The 20487-nt window shown below is 34.5% G+C and overlaps 1 protein-coding gene across 2 annotated transcripts in view; it reads right to left on the bottom strand.

The window, feature by feature from the left end:
- Positions 1-20487, bottom strand: part of TRPM7 (transient receptor potential cation channel, subfamily M, member 7) — a 150426-nt gene that overhangs the window by 27385 nt on the left and 102554 nt on the right. For both annotated transcript variants that reach the window (XM_006831653.1, XM_006831654.1), the window contains exons 20-28: positions 20027-20155; positions 18165-18443; positions 12266-12440; positions 8776-8902; positions 7510-7694; positions 6788-6920; positions 5391-6106; positions 3017-3081; positions 127-220 (exon numbers count right to left, since the gene is read on the bottom strand). In XM_006831653.1, coding sequence (XP_006831716.1) covers positions 127-220; positions 3017-3081; positions 5391-6106; positions 6788-6920; positions 7510-7694; positions 8776-8902; positions 12266-12440; positions 18165-18443; positions 20027-20155 — 1903 coding nt within the window. The remainder of the gene's footprint in view (positions 1-126; positions 221-3016; positions 3082-5390; positions 6107-6787; positions 6921-7509; positions 7695-8775; positions 8903-12265; positions 12441-18164; positions 18444-20026; positions 20156-20487) is intronic.

Raw genomic sequence — 20487 nt, 5'->3', positions numbered from 1 at the left:
ATAATGAGCCAGAATCTTCATCTTATAACTCCTAGGCCATAGGTTAGGTGTTTGACATACATAAATAAATTTAAAGCATGAAGTGAGTATATTTACTAATACCATTCATATAGTCAAAATACTCACCTTTTTCTGAATGAGGAACAGAAGTTTTGTGACATTCAATGAATCCAGCATGAGAACTCACATGTTTCAAAGTGTTTTCTGCAGGAGTATCACTCTGCATATTATAAACATACATAATTTATACACAAATGAACTAAGTGTCAAATCATTTGACTAAGCGATATTTTCTTCAATGTTAATATCAAATATCACATTAAAACATCTACTTGTGGAGGCACATTTACAGAGCCTTCCTAGACATATTCAAACATCTCACCAGAGTGGTTTATAGGGCTAAAAGTCTTGGGGACCATAATCTCAGAGGACAATTTAGTCAATTAGCATAACATAGTTCACAAAGCTAATGCTCTACATACTAGTTTGGTGAGTAGTGTATGGGGTCTGAGTAGTTTGTGTGCAGCCATCTAAGATACAATTATCGGTCTCTACTTGCATTGACCAAAAGAGAATGAATGAAATCCTAGGCATAAAAAGAAACTAGTTCACAGGACTAATAGCCCACCAGAACCACAGCCTGTTCTAACCTGAGACCAAAATAATAAGATGGTACTCAACTACTACTATTGATTGTTCTCACCTGGGACACAACAGAAGGTACTGGATAGAAGAAAATCTTAGAACAAAATTCAAATTCCTTAAAAAGGCCAGACCTACTAGACTGATCAAGACTAGAAGAACCCCAATCAACACTTTAAAATAACCTTTGAACATGGAATTGAAGCCATTTTTGTAGATCGCCTCTCAGTTAAATAACTGAAATAGATTGACTTCAACTGCAAGGTCAGGGGTTTGAGGTTACCAGCTGCTCCTTGGAAACCCTATACAGGGTTGCATGAGTTGGTACAGACTCAACAGCACTTAACAACAACAACAACCCATGATTAATGTGCTCTCTTAACCAGTGAACTGCATGGACCAAAGAGTCAACATTTCCCAAAAGTCAAGCTGTGAAGACAAGTGGGGGAAAGAACACAAATCAACGGAAACAGAACCAACAGAATGGAAATAACAAGAATGCTGACACAATGTAAAAACTGTAACCAATGGCATGGAACAATATGAATTTTTCCATTAACTTTTTAAAGTCCCCTTGTACATTTCATTTGAACAACTAAGTATACAAGAAGTAAAGACTAAAGCAGGAGACACTGGATTCTGTTACACTGACGCAGACAGACTGGAATGTAATATACTGGGTTTGGCATTTAAAAATAGGACATTTACTTTAAGAAAAAAGAAGTAAGATGTAACAGACTTTATTAAACTTAAATAATTTCAGATTATAAATTATTTTACTAAAATTCATGAAGGCCCACAAAACACTTGACTTGCCTATAAAATTCACTTGCGTTGAAGCCTGCTAGTGAAAAACTCTATGTGGACTGCAGACATAAAATAGCATACATTATAATAATTATATAATCAACTTTGGAAGACATCTGTCCATCTTTCCTCTTCCTTCTCTTTGTCATTATACATAGTTGAAAATTCAGATCTTTGAAAGTATGCTATGGAGCAAAAATGGTTAGAAAACACTGCTAGTCTTTTGATAGGTACACTGAACTTGTACCTACTTCCGAAATCTAAAGGCATATGCAAATTGTAAACTGACTATCAGACTCCCATATATAGTAAAATGGCTTTACCTGATGTTTAGGCATCTCTCTACCCTCCAAAACTGTGCTTCTTACATCACTCTGTTGCTCCTATTTGAAGTAAGAAAATCATGCAACTATTTACATACAGTCAAATACAAATACAGTTAAGGAAAAAATCCCATGTAATTATTTATCTCAATTTGTCTGTGGTCACCAATTAAGATTCTAAGTTAACAATATGCATAGTTAATAGACATTGCACTATCCAATGTTGTATAACACTTTAATCAGAGTTGTTAAGTGTCATCATGTCGATTCCGACCTATAGCAACCCTGTACAGAGTTTCCGAGGAGTAGCTGGTGAGCTTGAACTGCCCACCTTGCAGTTCAAACGGCTTTGCAGTCTGGCGCATTAACCCACAGCGCCACACCAGGACTCCTTAATCAGAGTATATGCTACAAAATCCACAAATGCTAGTATTTATATCATCAGAAAGCATTTGAGTCTTTAATATGTAGAAGTAATAGGTGCCTTGACAATACCTATACAATTAGCTTTAGACCACATGAGAATGATTCATTCACAGAAACTTATGCCAGATCATTTACTTGGAACTAACTTTATGAAAAATCTTGTTTGCACTGTATTTGACATTTGATCATTTCCATGCTTACGTTCTTTAAGGAATGAAGATGCTAAACGTTTTCTAGGTCATCTGAATTATCTTGGTGTAGCTACAGTATTAACCTATAAGGCTGTAAATAGTGTTGAGAAGTTTTAAAAGTAGTAGTTAAAAAGCAAAAACAATTTTTAGGCAGGAATCCCCCTTTTCTTTAGATGTTCTATAAAAAACTTCCTTACTAGACATTTATTAAGTCTTTAACATTAGCTGTTTATGTTCACTGTATTGTATGTAGTTACTAGCATACACACAGCTTTTTACTGCAGGTTCCTTGAGAGCCAGGACCATGTTCCAAAATACTTGTGGGTGTCGGTTCTGACCTCAATAAAATTTTTATTAATGAAAAACATGAACAAAATTAAAAAAAAAAAAAAAAAAGGGAAAAGCATGTTTAAATGGAGAAATGTCAAAGTGGTGACTTAAAATTTAAATTCTTCATTATACAAGAAATGACAAACTTTTTTTTTCCAATAGCTTAAAATGTCTGGGTAATTGGGTTGCTCATGGTCTTTACTAAGAACATATTTTTACTGGAGAAAAATATAATCTTATTTTGAACTAAACCCCCAAATAATGAAATACAATGAGATTGTGCAAAGATTTACTTACAGATATTTCTTTTACTTTGTTGGATGATTCTTTAATCCTCTGTATATCCATGCTATCTCTGTGTCCTTCAACGGCAAAAAAAAAAAAAAAAAAAAGAGAGAGAAAAGAAGATTGTAACAAAAGATCATTGTTTTTCCTTGTCTGTTAAAATGTTACTAGACTATGAAGCACCAGGTTGTAGTTCAAACCCACCAGCTGCTCTTGGGAAACCCTATGCAGGGGCACTATGAGTCAAAACTGACTCATTGGTACACAGCAGCAGCAGAAATAACCTTTTAAGTATGCCACAGCATTATGAAATAGTTTGAAATATTGTAAAAATTGCCAGAATGTGACACAAGACACAAAGTGATGATCTTAAGACACAAGACATGATGTTAGAGAAATGGTGCCAATGGATTTGTTCAATGTAAGGTTGCCATAAACCCTCCATCAGTAAAAAATGCAGGATTGACTTTAATGGTGTCTAAGGAGCTCTGGTAGTGTAGTGGTTACGAATCGGGCTATGAACCGCAAGGTCAGCAGTTCGAAACTACCAGCTGCTCCGTGGGAGAAAGATGAGGCTTTCTGCTCCCGTTAAGATTTACAGCCTCAGAAACCCTGTACAGGGTCGCTATTAGTCGGAACCAACTCCACGGCACATAACAACAACAACAATGGAGATTTTACATATCCTCTGGACAATTTCTAAGCATGCTCTAAGACTAAAAAAATTTCCAAGGGAATGTCTCAACAAATGCTAAAGACAAGGTTAGGAAGTTACCTGATGGAAAATTTAAACAGAGGACCTCATTCATACTCATATTCTGGTTATGCTCAGACTTGCATTCAGAAACACAAGTTGTATTATAAGAATTCCTTCATAAATACTTCACCTTCACTAAACTAACAGGACAATGTTTGAAAACTGCATTCTCTCACATATAAGGAAACTAGCTAATTCTGAAGTATTCCCCTTTTTGATGTTTCCCTCCACAAAGCATACTGCCAACATTTAAATATGATTAGAGCCTCCATCATCATTAAAACACAATGAAATGTTAACATCTAAGCCACAATTTTAGCCATTTCTTTTTTCATGCCTTAACTTGCTAAGACAATTCCTTTCTATATGCTCATCCCATTAGATATTTATTGCACTATAATCTGCCTTCTTCCTCTACCACCCACTTTCTTCAAGGGACATTTTTATCAAGGTCACTAATGGGTTATCATTGTCAAAATAAACATTTATTTCATTTCTGATTGTATTTATGGCTCTGAAGTATAAGAATGAATTATTCCTTTCTAAAAGGTTCTCCCTGTGGATACATAAGTAGGTAGTTCATAAATACCCATTTTCCAAGTAGAATCCTGGTTTATGCCTATTGTTCTAATGTAATGATTAATAATGTACTCTTGAATTGTCAAAACTATTCTGTTTGAATAAATAATTATATGTTGTTGTTAAGTACCATAGAATCTGACCCTGCACAGGTGTCGGAGGCTACAAATCTTCATGGGAGTAGAAAACCTCATCTTTCTCCCACAGAATAGCTGGCAGTTTCGAACTTCTGACCTTGAGGTTAGCAGCCTGATTCGTAACCACTACGCTACCAGAGTTCCTTAAATGGTCACCCTATTTATAAGGAGCTCTGGTAGTGTAGTGGTTACGAATCAGGCTGTAAACCTTAAAGTCAGCAATTTGAAACTACCAGTTGATCCGTGGGAGAAAGATGAGGCTTTCTACTCCCGTAAAGATTTACAGCCTCGGAAACCCTGTACAGGGTCGCTATGGGTTGGAACCAACTCCACGGCACTCAACAACAACAACTGGTAGTGTAGTGGTTACGAGTTGGACTGCTAACCTCAAGGTCAGCAGTATGAAACTATCAGTGGTTCCGCTGGAGAATGATGAGACTTTCTGTTCCTGTAAAGACTTAAGCCTCAGAAACCCTATGCAGGGTTGCTATGGGTCGGAACCGACTCTACGGGACTTTACAACAAGAAGAATTTATAAGGCATTGTTCTTTAATAGCTTTTCTACTCTTCCATGTACCTTCCTATTATTTCTCAAGTACCTACCACTTATAAATTGTTTTCAAGTTCTTTCAACAGGAATTGATCAAATTCAATGGAAGATATTTAAATTCAAGACCAAGCCTACATTAAGTTATTACAATAAAATACACCAAAGATTTATGTGCCAATCTAACTAGTATAGCTCAATTTAACCTATTATCCCACTTCTGGCTCCTTTAACATTTTTTACTATACTCTCGAATAGGCTGTCAACTTCTCACACAAGAAAATGTTTTTACTAACTATTTTTACTTATAAGGTGATGGTTATAATAGATATTATTGGTAAATGCATACTGGTTTGCTAAACTTACCAACAAATGCTCCAAACTCTATATTATCTCCTTCTGCAGCTTTAGAGCAAACCATCTCTTGATCTTTGGTTACAGTTTCCAACTGGCTTTTGCAACTTGGCTGGGATGGTGTACTAACGAAAAATTTGGTTGGGGGGGATGATAGATGTGGTATGCTATTAGATGAATTGCCTAACTTTTGATTTTTGTAAAATATTTTAAAGATTTCTGTCCCCTGTATTCTCTGTCGCAGTTCTGGAGGAGAAATAGCACTTGGGAATAAGGCACCACAAGAGGAACCAGCCTCTGGAAAATGGAATTCTTTTCTCTGGGGTATTACAGGTAAATCCTGAACAAATACATTACTTTGGGGATCTTTTTCATCTTTCATAAACGTATTACAAAGAAAAGGATTATTACTTTCAAAACCACCTTGAGGAAGAGAAGAGCTAAGTGTATTTACAACACTGTGCTTATTCCACACAGAAGGTCTTAAGGGACCATCTTCTATAAGATTTTGAGCCAAATGTTTGGAAATGCTCAATTCTCTTGTGATTTCATTGTGAACTTTGCTAGCTTCTGAAGCTTTCTGGGCAGTGAGTGTTTTTAATGTATCTACAGTCAGGGCTGAGAGATCTTGCAAATGGCCAATCTGAGAATCTAATGAGTGTAACGATCTTTTTATGTAGTTGACACGATCTCCAACTTCTTTAATCTGAATGCACATCTGCTCCACTCTGAGGGGAAAACACATTTTTTTTTCATATGTGAAAAATTAACATTTTAGAAATTCTTTTTGTAAACTAGTAATGATAAAAAGTGAGAAAGTTTACATATGCTCAAACAAAGTAAGATAGAAAATAGGGCAGAGTTCTTCATTTGTATAAGGCATACTTTATGTTTAAGTAAATGACCCTGTGCTGAACCTATAATGACATATAAGGTTTTAAATAGCATGTCTGCTTCACAGGCTATGTATTCCAATTGCTCTAAGTCAAAGTGGCATCCCCCCAAATGAGAATACAGCTACATAAACATGGAACCACCATTATCACTACTATAACCGCGCAAACAACAGATATTCCATAACGTAGCAAACGTAATGGAAAGCAACAAATGCTTTAAAATAATGAGACAACCAAAGCCACAATACAAAGGTAGAAATAGTTTTACTTTCTTCTTCAACCACCTAAAAATGAACATTAATTTTTCTTTGTGCTCTGAAACTAGAGTAAAAACATAAGACTGATTTACTTGAAGTATTATAAAGAACCGAACTGCCTCCCAATATATAATGTAAATCTACTGTTGAACTTATTTGACACATGAAAATTGAACAATGACTATGCATAACGAACAATAACTCATAGGACCCATTCTGACACACAATCAATTTATAATTTAAAGTGCTTCTGAACCTTTCAAACGTGACACGAATTCTCTCTTCACTCCCAGAATAGAATTTGTCATCTTTTTCATTGAAATACATTTCAACACATTGCTCTTCAAAATCATGAAGTTTCTTTTGATCTTCTTCTGTTAAATAAAGTTCTAAAGAGAAAAAAGAAATAAATTCAATGAAGAACTATCAAACAATCAAACTTTAGCTCATAATTTTGTGAATGACTCAGGATTAATAATGCTACATGAGTCATACACAATGCCTCCTCCCCTTTTTCACTGTTGTGCTTCTAAAACATTTTACAAGTAGTTCTTTTTTCTTGATTCAGAGTGTGATGTCAACAAAATAGTTTTAAGTACCTCCTCCCCTCCCCTGTCTCGCTCACATCTCTCTCCTCACATATCCAAGCCAAGAAATCTAAGAACTTATGTGAGTATTAACAGAAAGCAACTGCAAAATCTGAAGCTATATAGCATGGTGATTAGTCTTACATAATATACAGAATGCACTGTTTAGGTTTATATTGTCATCTTAATAAAACAATCTGCAATACCCAACTTGTAAAAGAAGTTTAACACTAAATTCACTTTACAAATGGCATTTACCTTAAGAATTGCTTTCTGTTTAGACTAATTTACTAACAAAGTCTTTATAATAACATTAACCAACTAAATAAAATTCAATACTTAGCCTTTAGCAATCAAATGAAAACATTTGCCTTAATATATTTTTACTTACTTGGTCCATCTGAAGTCTTATCTTTTTTTCTTCTTTTACATACGCAGCAAAACAAAGAAACTATATGGCTAAGAATGATAAGTGGTGGGGGCAGAACAGGTTTCTCGTGATAAGCCATAATGAAATGATAACGTTGATACTTCCATACAATATTGGAAATTGCCTTCACTTGTAAATATACATTGCTTGAATAACAAAGAATAAAAACAAAACATATTTAACTAGACATATTTTAAAGCTTTAAATAATAAAGAGTTCATCATCATTCTGTTCTCAATAAGGTTTCAAAGAATACATTATCATAATAAGCAAAACAAAAAGGCAAATAAGAAACTAGAAACAATACTTGCAAAGAGTAAAATGCAAAAGGTTAATGATTTCTAATGTCATAACTAGAAAAATAGGAAGAGAACATTAAGATTGAAAAATTATATGTAAATGGCTAAAACAAAATATTCAACTTCTAGATAAGCAAAATGAATACAAATATAAACAAGGTCTTTCTATGTACAAATTATCAACCACTAATATTTTATAATACTCAGTGTTAGGGCAGGGATTTGGGGAAAAAGACTCATTTTGACTTGAATGCAAAAAGCCATATATGTACGTGTACGTGCATACACTGAACAGCTCTACTTTTCCAGAAAAATTCTAGGGAAATATCAAAAAACTAATCAAAAGATTTAACTACAATCTGGGTTTGTGGATTTTAGTAATGAAAAAAACAAACAAATTAAGTTGGTTGAAAAAGTATGGTCAATATCATGGAATAATAGGGAGCCAATACAGATATCCTGAGGAGGAACAATGACTGATGTGGAATAATGTTCATGATGGTCTACTTGATGTTAAAAGCAGTTCACAAGATGCAACACTGTTTTTGAAAAAAATTTTTTAAATATTTTATGGCATATAAAAATGACAAGTATTTAGAATATTAAGAGTAGGATTATTGGTGGATTTTGTTTGGCTCTGTTTTTGTATTGAATGTACATTCTGTAGCAGTTTAGTAAAACTCCCATGTGAAATTTTTCAACTAAAAGAAAACAATGTTAATTGAAAGATAATAAAGTCCCAAATTTAGAATTCATTTGATTTGAAAACTTATGCTTTCTCATTTGTACTTTTTCAGGGATAATTTAGGTAGTTTAAACCTCAATAAAAAAATTGGTATGATTTCAAATTCAGTGTATTTCCTCTGAAATAATTAGGGTTGTATACTAAATCATCTCTTTACAAGAAATAAATGAATAAAATTCTTACTTGAAAAATGCAATAAGAAGATTAACCATAATGATATACTGTACAAAGAGGTAGACAGCTTGAAGAAATGGCGTCAACCAAGTTCCAGGACCACAGATTTCCTTGATAGTGGAATCATTTGCACACACTGAAAAAAAAAAATATATATATATATAGCTAGACTCTAAATAATGTTCAGCTGCTCCCGTAAAGATTTACAGCCTTGGAAAACCTGTACAGGGTCGCTACGAGTCGGAACCAACTCCATGGCACATAGCCACCATGACCGCCACCACCACCACAGGTAGTCCTGGTATAGGAACATCCAAATTATGGTGAACCACTACTTTTCCCTTAATATTATGCAAATTTGCACTTTGAAACAACTGATTGAACCCTTACCAACCCCTACTCACAATAAATTAATCACAATCACTCTCACTGTTTGCACATGCTGTTTTTACATCATTGCAAAGGCTTCAAGTGTTTTCTTGCACTAAAGGCCCAATAACTATATGCACTTGTGCCAATTCACCTACAAATCAGATTTAATGACACTTGTTCATAACCTAAGGACTGCCTGGTATACTACTTTAAAGAATTTTTGATTATGTACAAATCTGTTTTTCACAGATGCCTGCAAAAACTTCAATTGTAGGGACATCAACTTAAATATATTTCAATACAGAAAGGAAGTTAACTTCAGTGCTGTGTCTACTACCCTTTAAAGCAAGATATAGCTAGAGTAGCATTAAGATGGGTAATTCAAATAAACTAACATTCCTATAAGAAAAAGATCAAGAAACAGGTAAGAACATTATATACATAAGAACATTAAATACATAAGCAACATCATAGTTGTTATGTGCTGTGGAGTCGGTTCCAACTCATAGCAGCTCTACACAGGGTTTTGGAGGCTGTAAATCTTTACAGGAGCAGACCGCCTCATCTTTCTCCCGCGGAACCGCTGGTAGTTTTGAACTGCTGACTTTCCGGCTCCCAGCCCAATTCTCGTAACCACTACGCTACCGGAGCTCCTTTCATAGGAAACCCCAGAAAATTTACAAATGTAAAGATTAATTGGGCTTAGCTTATCATGTCACTAAAGATGATTGGAGAAGTGGGTAAAGTGACTTTAGAAATAATGATTAAAGGTGAAATCCTGCTTTCCATTATCTCCACCTGGAATGTTTCTGAATGCAAAGCATAGCTGAAGGGAAGAGCTTTAGTATCCACCAACAGTTACAAGGAATAAAGTAAACCAACTTAGGTAGGGTAAGAATTAGAATGAAAGAATCGTGAGTTAGTGAAAAAAAATTTACATAATTTTACAATATTTAGTTACATACCACTCATCTTGAAATATAAACATTAGTGAACTTCCTTTGAAATCAGGTAGCGTAGTGGTTACAAATCGGGCTGTTAACATCAGGGTCAGCAGTTCGAAACTACCAGCTGTTCCACAGGAGAAAGATGAGGCTTTCTGCTCCCGTAAAGATTTACAGCCTCGGAAACCCTGTACAGGGTCGCTATGAGTCGGAACCGACTCCACGGCACATAACAACAATAGGCAAATTAAATGTATAAGGTTCCTGTCAATATTTTTTTCCCCTTTAAATCTTACGAACCTACGTCCATTCTATTCAGAAAAATACAGAGAAGCAAAACCTAAGAAACGGAATGCAGGAAACTTAAAAACAACTAAACCCAATGTTCTATACAGGCAGTCCCCTGGTTACGATCCCCTGGTTGTGAACCAATACCATATCGCCTATAATAAAAATTCAAGGTTCACAAAATGGTTTGTACTAACAAACAGATGCTATTTTGTGACATGTATCTAAACATCAACATTACATTATTAGTACTGTGTTAACACATGTTTTAGAGTATCCAGAAGTGCTTCTTTAATGCTTTTTATGCACAGAAAACTATATGTCGTTGTTATGTGCCGTGGAGTCGGTTCCAACTCATAGTGACCCTGTACAGGGTTTCCAAGGCTGTAAATCTTTAGGGGAGCAGAAAGCCTCATCTTTTTCCCGCGGAACAGCTGATAGTTTTAAACTGTTGACCTTGCGGTTTGCAGCCGATTCGTAACCACTACGCTACCAGATGGGGCTTCAAAAAAGTTTGTGGAAAATTCCATTATCTTTCACTTTTTAAAATTCTATTATCTTTCAATTCCGTTTTCCTACACTTTTTAAGCTTCCTGACCTCACATAGCAGTTCATCACATTTTTCTCTTGGTATCCGTATGTTCACATATATGTCTTGTATATTTTATTATGATGTTGTATACGAACCATATCTAACTGTATGACTTACAAACAAATGTGACTTAAAGACAAGAATTAGGAACAGAAATTTTTTGTAATAACTGCCTGTGTACAACTAGAGCCACATCAAAGAAAAATAGCCACTAGGAACTAGGAAATGACACTTAAAAGGAGGCCATTAAACACAAGATTTGACCAAGATGGTAAATACCTCACAATTGTAACCACCACTTATGGCAACTAATGACTACAATCTTTTCTCTATATCGCTACCTCCTGACCTAATCACACACAAAATAGGTGGAAAGTGAGCACACAACTGACAGGGGTGGGGTTCAGGGGGAGATGGGGTTGGGGAAGGAAGTGGTTTAGTTGGAGGAAGAGAGAAATAAAACAAAGATTCAACAATTCAGATGTTGAGATCAGTAGAAAAGTACTTCTGAAAGTTGTTAGCAGGGCCTATGGCTCACAAGTTACCCACCATCATTAAGTTAATGTGAGCATAGCATTAACAATAAGAGTCAAATGTCCATAAAAAAACTGTGCAACAGATTTTAAGTCCTCTTTCAAGCAATGTATTAATGGGAAGTAAGAATGAACAAGAGGGAAGGGATGATGTATACTTACAGTGGTAATCTCATTTATTAGTTTATACAGATAACAGATTACAATTCAACTTTATAGTTTAAGAATTTAACAAATTTTGATAACAACCTGTGATATCCCCAGTACAACTCAATATATTATTGTAAGCTATTTAAGATTCAGTCATTATTTGTGTAATCAACATTGTAAATACTCAATATCCAATCCACCCTGATTAGTCTAAGCTAATCATGGTAACTCCATTCCCCTTGCCAAAAATTGTACCATTGATGGGAAGGATGAGGACATTTTCAGCATCAATGAGATAAGATGCAAGAGCAGTTTCAACAGGTGAATTTTGAGAACAAGACTTTTTCCTCCCTTAGGAGAACCATGGGTAGGCAGTGTCTCTTTCCTCCTAATGTTAATGACACAGTCTTAGAATCATTCGGGAAGCCTAAAACCATCACTGTATATCAGATTGCTAATATTTATAACTGAAAACCATCTAAAATACTTTTTTCAATGAATGTTTATTAGGTCTATTTTGTGACTTCTGAAAATATACATTACTATAATGCAACAATGACTTTAAAACAAAAAGAACCATGATATAAATGCATTCAGTATTCATAAACATAAATCCTTACCATCAATTTCATATGCATAAACTTCACCAAAAATCATCCAGTATGGATGAAAAACAATATCTTTAGCAAGTTTCCAAGATGGTGGCTCTCGAGGATAAAGTATTGCTTTTCTGGGAACACCAAAACTAAGTAATACAAGAGCCATGATCACTACAATGTAGAACATATTGGCCACCTGTTAAAAGATGAACACTGTTACAATATATATGACTTTAAAAACAATGAAAATTTTTCATCTTAAAAATCACTAATGTTCTAATTAGGTAATTAGAATCTTTGAGTTTCTTTTTATCTCAAATAATTTTATTTACAGAAATCTCATCATTACATAACCTTAACATCCAAGAGATTACCTAAAACATGATCTGTGAAGGTTGGCAAATCATGGCATCTTTATCTACTGAATGAACCATACCATTAGTTTAAAGTAAACTCTGCCTATCTATGTCTGGGGTACATGGAGATTTTTTTGAGACTCTGAACCTTGAGAATCTTATTCATCTCTGTAGCTTCGGCTAAGTATAATGCTTACCATACTGTTAAATAATTGTTATATAAACAGTGACTAAAGAAAGACCATAAAGTTACCCTGAAATTATACTACTAAAAAACACACCTCCTTTATTCATTATTTTATAGTAAATTGTAGTGAACAATTTCTTATATCCTGTGGCAGAAACTGAAATCAGATCATGAGATCATTATATGGACTCCTGGAGCTTTAGGATAAACCCTGGACTGTGAACCACAAGGTTGGGTGTTCACTACCACCAGCCATTCTTCAGATGCCCTATACAGAAGCTGCTTGATGGCACTTAACAACAAGAACCATAATAACAGTAATAGAAAGGTAACACAGTTTTGGGGGAAAACAGACAATGATGGGATAAATTACTGGCTGACAAGGGGGAAAACATAATCTTGGAGGTGGGTGGCTTTTTCCAAAGATTACAAATTTTAAAAAATGGAGTCTACTACGCATATATTCAGTCTCCCTTTTACTATAATGGTATGATGAGGGTGGGTCAGAGATTAAGGTTCAGACAGAACTCTGAGTAACTCCTCTTCCTCTTGACATGTCTGTTTTTACCATCTCGTTTTTATAACTGTTACTCACTTTTCTACTTTCTACATCTTCCATTTACTTAGCATTACCATTAAATCCAATCACTATCACCAAGCCACTAAATAATCTTCATGGGCAAAGACAGCAAAAGCACTTTTTTCACAAGCTAAAAAGTCAGTCTGTAAAAGTTAAAATCAACTCTTACCACAAAACTTCAGCTTGCCTATTTCTCCTAAAAACACTCATGTTACACAAGAATGCCAAAATGGATGAGTGACTACTTTTTTGGTGTGATAAATAGTAAACTAGTGATTTTCATAAGGGTGGAGGAGCACACATACATTCCCCTGGATTGGAAATGAAAAAGCATACATAATAATAAAGGTTGATATTTAAAAAACCTAAAATATTAGTTTCATGTTACAAATACTGACAACCCTGTGAGCTAGTGAGGTTTACTTAGATGATAAATCTAATTTAGATGGTAGTGATATGATTAAGAAAAAATATTTCAAAATGGGAGAAACAAGATTTTTTATGTTTATATTAAATGGACAGATGCTTTAAAACATTAAATGAGAAAAAAAAATTCTTTATCCACTTTTCATGAACTTTTTGAAGTCCCTCATTTTATATGTTTTAATTGATATTAAGCTCAATGAAGACAAGCACATGCATACAAATTTAAATCTGGAAGAAAACATATTGTTAGTAGATGCCTGTATTATGGTCTGTATTAGCTAAAATTTTCTATGAGTAGTAATTTTTAAATAAAAACGAAAAGCTGCTTTTTTAGAAAAAGATAACATGTGCTGGTTTTTATCTTTTTAAAAAACATTGCTATTTTTCTAGTATTATCTTACAAGAGATAATAGTGAAACAATGAGTATAGGTTAGGTTGAGCAACAAAACCATGCGTGGGACTTTCCCAGAGCACTGGATTGAAAATCTCATCACAAAACAACTTGAGTATCTGCCTTCACTGAAATGTTAACCCAAAATGTTAATGATTTGTTGTTGTTAGATGCTGTCAAGTCAGTTCTAACCTATAGTGGCCCTGTATAGGGTTTCCAAGGAGCGGCTGGTGAGCTTAAAGTGCTGACTATGTGGTTCAAACCAACTTTGCAGTCCAGTGCATTAACCCGCAGTGCCACATCAAGGTCTCCAATGTTAAGGATACAAATTGAAATGTCAATTACTCTAAAAGGGAAAAAAAAATCTAATGGGGTAGAAAGAGGGCCTTCAGTGGTTTCTCCCGTATTTCCTTCTCTAGTGAAAAGTTCCTTTAAAATTTCTTTAAAGTTCAGACTGCCCAATTTTCAATGCTCTGTAGCATAACCTAGGCTACACTCTGACAATCCAATCTGTAAACTAATGGCTCTCTATCGTAAAAGTTCAAGTCAGGACTGTCTTTTTTATCAACAGCTATTTCAAATGTTTTAAGAACAGTTCATAGTACACTGCTTTAATAAAAGCCTTCACAGATCTATCTTTCTATGAATCTTTATAGCCCAAACTCAGTCAATAAACCATTGATAGCTTATGTCTCATTTGATTTCTTAAAGGATTTTGAGTAGGATATGCTTCTCAAATTTTATTAAGAGGTTTTAAAAAAATAATTAGGATTGGCAAAGTGAAAGAGAGAAATGTGGTTACAAAAAGTTCAGAGGCAATATCCAGATTAAAAACAGTTGTGTGCTGCTGAGGTGGTTCCGACTCATAGCAAACCTGTTCTAGGGTTTCCAAGGCAGAGTCTCATTTTTCTCTTGTTGAGCTGCTGGTAGACTGTAACTGCTGACCTTGTGGCTGGCAGTCCAGTGTTTATCCTATACAGCCACCATGCTCCCAAATAAAAAAAACACTACTTGTTGGTGAATAGTTATAGCTTTCATAAATTTAAATTGTTCTACACAGGATATAGAGTTCTGGTGTGGTGTTATAGGATAAGTACAGGGTTGCTAATCAAAAGGCTGGCACTTCAAAACCACCAGCCGCTCCTTGGAAAATCTATATAGGATTTGCTATGAGTCAGAACCAAATTGAGGGCACCAAACAACTAAGGATATAAAAATTACAGGGTCAATTTATCAAACTATATTCTGAGTCTTCAGAGGTTTTATCCTGTTTTTTTCTACTTGACAGGTACTGTGATATGTAAAGGTAACTAAAACTAGACAAGGATCCTAATCCAAGGACTTTATAGTCTAGCTGGAAAGAGATAATTTAAAAATCCAGTAAAAAATGTCATTAAGAGCTAAGCAACAAAAACCAAAATATATATATAACTCACTGCTGTTGAGTTGGTTATAACTCATAGCAACTCTACAGGACAGAAGTGCCCAGAGGTTTTCCAAGGTAGTAATCTTTAGTCCCTGGAAAAGGACATCATGCTTGTTAAAGTACAGGGTCAGCACACTAAGGAAAGAACTTCAACGAGATGGATATACACAGTTGCTGCAATAAGGAGTTCAAACATAGCAACACTTGAAAGGATAGCGCTGGACTGAGCATTGTTTTGTTCTGTTGTACACAATGTTGTATGAGTTGGAATCAATTTGATTAACAACAGCAGTATGTTTAGAAAAGCAGATTGCCAACATCTTTCTCCTGTGGAGTGGTTGTTCGGCTCGAACTGACTACTGGTTATTAGACAAACATTTAACCACTGCTCCACTGCTACTTTAAGCATAAATAAATATATTAAGCAAGATATATATATATATAATACACACACACACATATATACTGTTCCTTTAAGCAATATATATATATTTAAGCATAGAAATATATATAAAGGGAATATATGTTTATATCCAAAATATAGTAGAGCCTTAATGTATATAAGGAGTCCTGGTGTGGCAGTATGGGTTAATGCGCTCAATGGCCAAGTCGGTTTGAACAGCAAGGTTGGCGATTCAAACTCGCCATTTGCTCCTTGGAAACCTTATACAGGGTTGCCATGGGTCAGAACAGACTCAATGGCACTTAACAACAAATCCAAAATATATGAGTCCTGGATGTGGAGCCCATAAGATAAGTACTTGACCTCAAGATTGGTTTGAACCACATGGTCAGAAGTTAAAACTCATGCTCCTCAGAAACCTTACATAGGATCGCAATGAGTTGAAGCACACTCGATGGCACTTACAGTAACAACAACAATCCAAAATATGGGAGTGCAGTGGCTCCATATGATAAGCACTGGATTGAGAACCACAAGGTCAGTGGTTCTTCAGCAGAAATAAAAGGTTTTCTGCTCTAGTAAAGATTTACAGCCTTGGAAACCCAACATAAGGTCACAATGAGTTGGAACTGACTTGCTTGTACTTAACAAAAAGATAAAGCTACAGTCAGACACTGAGATAAACATAAGTATATAACAATAAACTTGATCTAGTTCAAGACTCCAAAAAGGCTTCCTTGAAAAAACAAACATCATGTTGATGCTGAGTTCTAAAGTATAAACCTAAGTTCATTAGTGAGAGGCACTTAAGGTTATGATGATATATGGCATGATCATTCCAAGCAGAATGCACTGTAACTGACTTGCTATCAATGAGTTTATGTATTTTGTCTTGTGCTGCAGCTTTTGGGAGTGGATGGATATAGACTGAAAAGAGGTCTTTGACTAGAGCACAGAGGAAATGAATGGCAGGTAAAAGGTACATGGGATCTTGATTATTTTTCAGAACTGAAGGTGAATTTATAATGATCTCATTTAAACCAAAAAAATACAAGGGCAGTCTGTGGTTCTAATTAAGGACACTGATATATAAATAATATAAAATCATTGAATGATATTTTTAAGAATTTGTATTCAGATTTGTATTTTTATAATACAGTTGTAGACTGAAAATAGGTCAGAGTGGTTATAAGGAAACAGATTACTAGAGTACTGAGATGTCAGCTGATGTGGTTTGGTTTAGGATTGTTGGTATTAAGTGTTGTTGAGTCAGTTCCAAACTCAATAGCGACCCTGTACAGGGTTTCCAATGAACATATGGTCAACTTGAACCACCAACTTTGCAGTTCAAACGGACCTTGCAGTCCAGCACATTAACCCAGAGTGCCAAACCAGGATTTGCTGGTTTAGCGTAGCAACAAGAAGAAAAAAAGCATACAGATTGGAGCTAATAAGTTTATATATTTCATTCTGTTGAATAGAAATGTTGAATAGAATATTTAAATATTAAATAGCATTGAAAAATTAAATCACTTCAAAATAAAACAATTTTTTAAAAAAACTTTATCCTATCAAATGGATTTCTTAAAAAGTTAATAAAATATTCTTTCAGAATTGTAGATTTGGAGCAGGGGTGGAGAACATCTGGCTCATGGGCCATGTAAGGCCCATGAAATCATTTGGTCTGGTCCTGCCAAGGCAACCACAGTTGCAGCCATCACATTGTTGTTAAATGCCGTCGAGTCGATTCTGACCCATAGCGACCCTGTACAGGGTTTCCAAGGCTGTAAATCTTGACAGGAGTAGAAAGCCTCATCTTTCTCCCACAAAGCCACTGGTAGTTTCGAACTGCTGACCTTAAGGTTTGCAGCCCGATCATAACCACTACGCTACCAGAGCCATCACATTAGGAGTGAGTAACTGTTTGACCAAATACAGCAGGCTAATTTTCAAGCTGATAATTTTGCAGGGCCTGTGAGTGACGTTATAAATTTTGTCCGAAAAAAAGGTTTCCCCCTCCTGGTTTAGAATATGAAGCAAATAAACATGATATACCAACATCACTGATCCAAGTTGATATGTTTTTATGACTTAAAGGATAAAAAAACAAACCCAATGAATACATGATTATCAGATGTCTTTCAACTTACCATTTTTCCAATCATCATTACATAAGGTCCTGCCTGTTGATTCACAGCAAGAAAGTCTAGCAAACGCACATACCAAAATATTATGTTAAGACAGTAAATTAATCTTCCAGTCACAAAAACGTAATTACTATATGAATTCTCAAAGTCCCATTTTGCTCCAAATCTTAGTCCAAATCCAATGAAGAAAGAAATTATTGCAACTGTATCACTGATATTGAAGTAATCACTAAACCATACTTTAATCTTCTGGCTTATTTTCCCAGCTTCAGACATAAAGATCTAGAGGTTAAAAAAAAATAGGTTTTTGTGAATTTCTTTCTACTAAAATATGTACCAGCATTCATTTATTCATTTAGAGTAGATTTTTATATATTTTTTTAATGTTTTAAAATGTTTCATTATTTTAATTAATGTTTTAAAGTGCTTTTTATTATTCTGGTATTTGATTACCAAAACAATTCTCAATGATATAGCAAAAGATGATAGTTCTGACCATCGTTCTATAAATAAAGGAAAACACAAAACAAATACCCAGAAATAAATACCTGTTCAACCAAGGTCATGCAACTAAGAAACTGAAAGCTTACATTAGAACACAGTTCTCTAGACTCAGAATGCAAAATATTGTTGAAAAATTGTTTTATTGAAGCAACATTACAATATACTGGTAAGATTTATAAAGATGCTTTTCCAATAGAAATGATATAACTTAATGACTAAGTTGCTGTATTTTTCTAATTCGTGTAAACATGTAACTTTTCTTAACTACTACAATTTTTAAAACTTTCTTGGGGATGATTTTAATATATTGAGAATGTAAAAATCATACTATATTAAAGTATGAATAATGAAAAATTTCCTCCACTCTTGTCTATTGACCAATTAATTTCCCCTTTCCACCAAAGCAAACACTAATACTATATCATAAATCCTTACAGAAATATTTAATATTTTAAAATACTTTGCAACTTGCTTTTATTGTTGAACTTAACACTAATGTCTTTAAAATGTCATTAAACAATAAACAACAGATTTCATAAACATATAGCAAACTGGACTCAGAGGAAATTAAAATAGCCAATACGGTAAATTCCTGACACCTAACTGGGAAGAAAATGTCTTTGAATTATTTTTGCAATTTCATGCATGCTGTAAGTATAAAGCACAGACATGAAATAATTTAGACTGGTAGCGTAGTGGTTACAAATCGGGCTGCGAACTGCAAGTTCGGCAGTTCGAAACTACCAGCTGTTCCGTGGGAGAAAGATGAGGCGTTCTGCTCTCGTAAAGATTTACAGCCTCGGAAACACTTGCAGGGTGCAGGGTTGCTATGAGTTGGAACCGACTCCATGGTACTTAACAACAAGTATGTTATAAAAACATTTATGAAGCTACTAGTGTAAGGGAAAACCTTTTCTTCCCCCCTTCAAAAGTAAGAATTTTAGAAAATTTACAATTTAAACTGAACACGTGACAGGCACAGGGATCTAAATCTAAAAGACAATTCAGTGGGCAATATAATACTTTTAGTGGACATCAAAATCCAAAAGAAAAATATAAACCTATTTATAATTTTTTAAAAAACACTCTTTGAGCATACATATGAACAGTGAGAAGACTTATTAAAAAACAAACAAACAACAACAAAAAAACACAACCCACTAGAATTTGCCTCCGAGACAAATCATTATCTTTGTAATGGTGACAATCTAAAATCCAACATCTTATACACATTCATAACATCGTTATCCTAATGAAATTATGACTAAAATCCCCACATCCACTCCCTTCCCAGACAAAACCACCCAAATACCACCTCTGTAGATACTGAAAGTTACAATCAGGAAAAACTAAAGACATACCTCACGGACTTTTTCAACAGCATAGGTAAAAATGTAAGCAATAACAATCCATTCTTGAACTGAAGGTAAATGTTCCATTTGTACAAGAACCACAAATGTATAAAGCATCAGAAACCCTAAATATGCAAGCTAATAAAAAAAGAAGAGTTATACAAATAAAAGTGGTTACAAAATTAGACCATACACAAAAATGAAAACTAAAGGAGCCCATGTACTACTGTTGAGCTTCAATAATTGTTTTAGAAATAGCTCTTCTTCAAGGTAGATACTGCGTTTATCAAAGAATAAAAGGTCCCCCTATTTATAAAAGTCTTGTTTTAGAACATTATTTAAAACAAAGTCTTTTCTACAGAAATTTCCCAGAGAAAGAATTCTATAACAAGGTTTATGTTCTCCATATAAACCACAAAAATTTTTATTAAGTTGTAGCTAAAGTATCATAAAGTACTAAAACTACAACA

This window comes from Chrysochloris asiatica, unplaced genomic scaffold (genome assembly GCF_000296735.1).
Source record: "Chrysochloris asiatica unplaced genomic scaffold, ChrAsi1.0 scaffold00004, whole genome shotgun sequence".
Lineage (NCBI taxonomy): Eukaryota > Metazoa > Chordata > Mammalia > Afrosoricida > Chrysochloridae > Chrysochloris > Chrysochloris asiatica.
The sequence above is the reverse complement of the archived record's forward strand: the minus strand, read 5'-3'. Positions and strand labels throughout refer to the sequence as shown.